Source organism: Mandrillus leucophaeus, unplaced genomic scaffold, assembly GCF_000951045.1.
Source record: "Mandrillus leucophaeus isolate KB7577 unplaced genomic scaffold, Mleu.le_1.0 Scaffold418, whole genome shotgun sequence".
In the NCBI taxonomy this organism is placed as follows: Eukaryota; Metazoa; Chordata; class Mammalia; order Primates; family Cercopithecidae; genus Mandrillus; species Mandrillus leucophaeus.
In genome coordinates this window covers 316,734-319,256 of record NW_012104454.1, presented here as the reverse complement: position 1 = coordinate 319,256, position 2,523 = coordinate 316,734, and the positions used below count along the sequence as shown (strand labels likewise).

Below are 2,523 nucleotides of genomic sequence, written 5' to 3'. Positions count from 1 at the left end.
AGACCCAGCTTTGAGCTATGTCTCCTTGTTTTCTGTCCTCAGTTCATATTGCTCTTTGCTATTCATTCTTTTCTTTTTCTTTTTCTTTTTTTTTTTGAGACAGAGCCTCACTCTGTCACCCAGGCTGGAGTGCAGTAGTGTAATCTTGGCTCACTGCAACCTCCGCTTCCCGGGTTCAAGCGATTCTCTTGCCTCAGCCTCCCGAGTAACTGGGACAACAGGTGTGCGCCACCGCGCCCAGCTGCTTTTTTATATTTTTAGTAGAAATGGGGTTTCACCATATTTGCCAGGCTGGTCTCAAACTCCTGACCTGTGATCGCCCGCCTTGGCCTCCCAGAGTACTGGAATTACAGGCGTGAGCCACAGTGCCCGGCCACTATTCATTCTTTCATAAACATGTTGACTGCATCTAAACTTCTGTAGCACTTATAGTCTATGCCACGTGAACATTTAATCACTGTCTTCAGTAGTTTCTTATTTATAGATGCTCCCTCTCCCCACCCCCACCTCCCAATTTAATTATAAACTCCCTGAGGCCAGTGACCGTCTTAGATTTCTCTGTTTCTCATATACAATATAAACTCAGTAGTAAACAATCTTTTGATTGATGTAAAGGTCAACAGACATTTATGAAGTTCCTGAAATGTGCCAGACTCTGGGAATACGTAGAGGATTAAGATACTGTCCAAGTCCTCAAAAAGCTTAAGTAATAAATGTATAAAGCCAAATAAATGCATAAATTTATGAAGCTAAAATGTATGATCCTCCATACAAGTAGGGCTGTAGGCTAATTAGTACACAGTAGGGAAGGGACTTAACACGGTCAACCATGGAATGAAAAGAACTAACACTCAGTGCATCTTCTGCATTTTCGTTTTTCATAAACTACATGGAACCATATTCTTCTAAACCCAGCTGTGTTTTCACATCCGGTATCATTTCTGCTTTCAGAACCAACTTCAGGACTCTTTGGTTCTACCTAGTAGTTGATGGGTTAATAGACATAAAATCAGAGGCTCAGCTGCCACTTTGGAATAAAAGTATGCTCCAAACTCTTGGCCTCCTCTCCAAGACAAAGGAATGTGGGCCAGACTCAACCCCTCCTCTAATAATGTACATTTGGGTAGGGCTTTATACTTCATTATATACTTTTGCTATTTCATTTGAGCCTCACATTAACCCTGTGAAGTTGCGGATTTTTGCTGGAGGAATAAGTAAATGATTACCAAGGGTAAGTCATTCCATTGCACACCCTGCACTGTAGAGGGGCCAGTAGTGGTGAGCAACTTCACTCTTTCCAGAGTCTGAGGTTCAGACAGAAGAATTTGGCTTTAATTTCAGTTGCATGCATGGCCTACCCTGTTTAATGTACGTTCATCATGGGATATTTCTCAGGTCTTCTGGCTCCTAGGTACTCCTCTTTACAACACACTAAAAGAGAATCATCCAACTCTTGTCTAGCCAAAAGCTTTCCCTCATCTTCTTGAAGTGCTCCTGAGCCTTTGGGAACTAAGACTCTAATGCACAGAGTTGGGTTGGTTGGGACCGCCCTTTCTCAGATTAGATGAGGTGGAGACTTGCCTTAATATCGTTATTTTCTTCTTTTCAGATTGGCTCTACCAGTGCACCTGGACAGGGAGGAATCCTGGCTCAGCGGGAGTTTGACAGGCGATTCTCCCCTCATTTTGTAAGCTTTCTAGTGTTCTCTCTCATCAGTCCCTTGGTATGAGAATCCCCTTTTGGTTCTGGACCCTCTTGGCTTCCATAGATTTGTTTTGTTGGTTGGTTCTTGCCCTGTCTGTTTTTTGGTGTCGGATATGGATACTTATCAAATAGATTGATTTAGCCATGTCCAGAGATTTTTGGCAATGAGATCACAATTGCCAAAACCATAAAACTGACTTGAGTAGAGTCCTATCTTTAAGTAGACACCCATCTTAGACTCTGGGTCTATTTTGAGGTTTAAAAAAAAATCTGGTTAGATTCAGAGGGTCATAGATCATTGGGTAGGTTAAGTGGGAACTTTATTGTGGTCTAGTCTACGAAAGAATTTTTTGAAGATTAGCCTGAAGTACTGAATGATGGAATTCATTCAGTGAATAAGTATGATGTTCCAAATTATGTGCTCATTCTGTTCTCTGCTTTGGGGAAATAATGATGAATAAAACACAGTTCCTTCCATTAAAAATCTTACAGGCTGGCTAGGCACCATGGCTCATGCCTGTAATCCCAGTGCTTTGGGAGGCAGAGGCGAGAGGACCACTTGAGGCCAAGAGTTTGAGGCTGCGGTGAGCCGTGATCACACCACTGCACTCTAGCCTGGGTGACAGAGCAAAACCCTGTCGCTAAAAATAACAAGATCTTACGGGCTCACAGAGGGCTCGAAATAGGGAGCCTGAGGCAGGGGAATTGCTTGAGCCTGGGAAGCGGAGGTTGCAGTGAGCCAAGATCGAGCCACTGCACTCCAGCCTGGACGACAAGAGCAAAACACTGTCTTAAAAAAAAAAAAAAAAAAAGGCCGGG

General features: G+C 43.2%; 1 protein-coding gene across 4 annotated transcripts in view; it reads left to right on the top strand.

Moving 5' to 3' along the window:
* The window catches only part of SSR2 (signal sequence receptor, beta (translocon-associated protein beta)), a 24,814-nt gene that overhangs the window by 20,412 nt on the left and 1,879 nt on the right, over positions 1-2,523 (top strand). For all 4 annotated transcript variants that reach the window (XM_011992722.1, XM_011992723.1, XM_011992724.1 and 1 more), the window contains exon 5: positions 1,610-1,687. In XM_011992722.1, the coding sequence (XP_011848112.1) occupies positions 1,610-1,687 (78 nt within the window). The remainder of the gene's footprint in view (positions 1-1,609; positions 1,688-2,523) is intronic.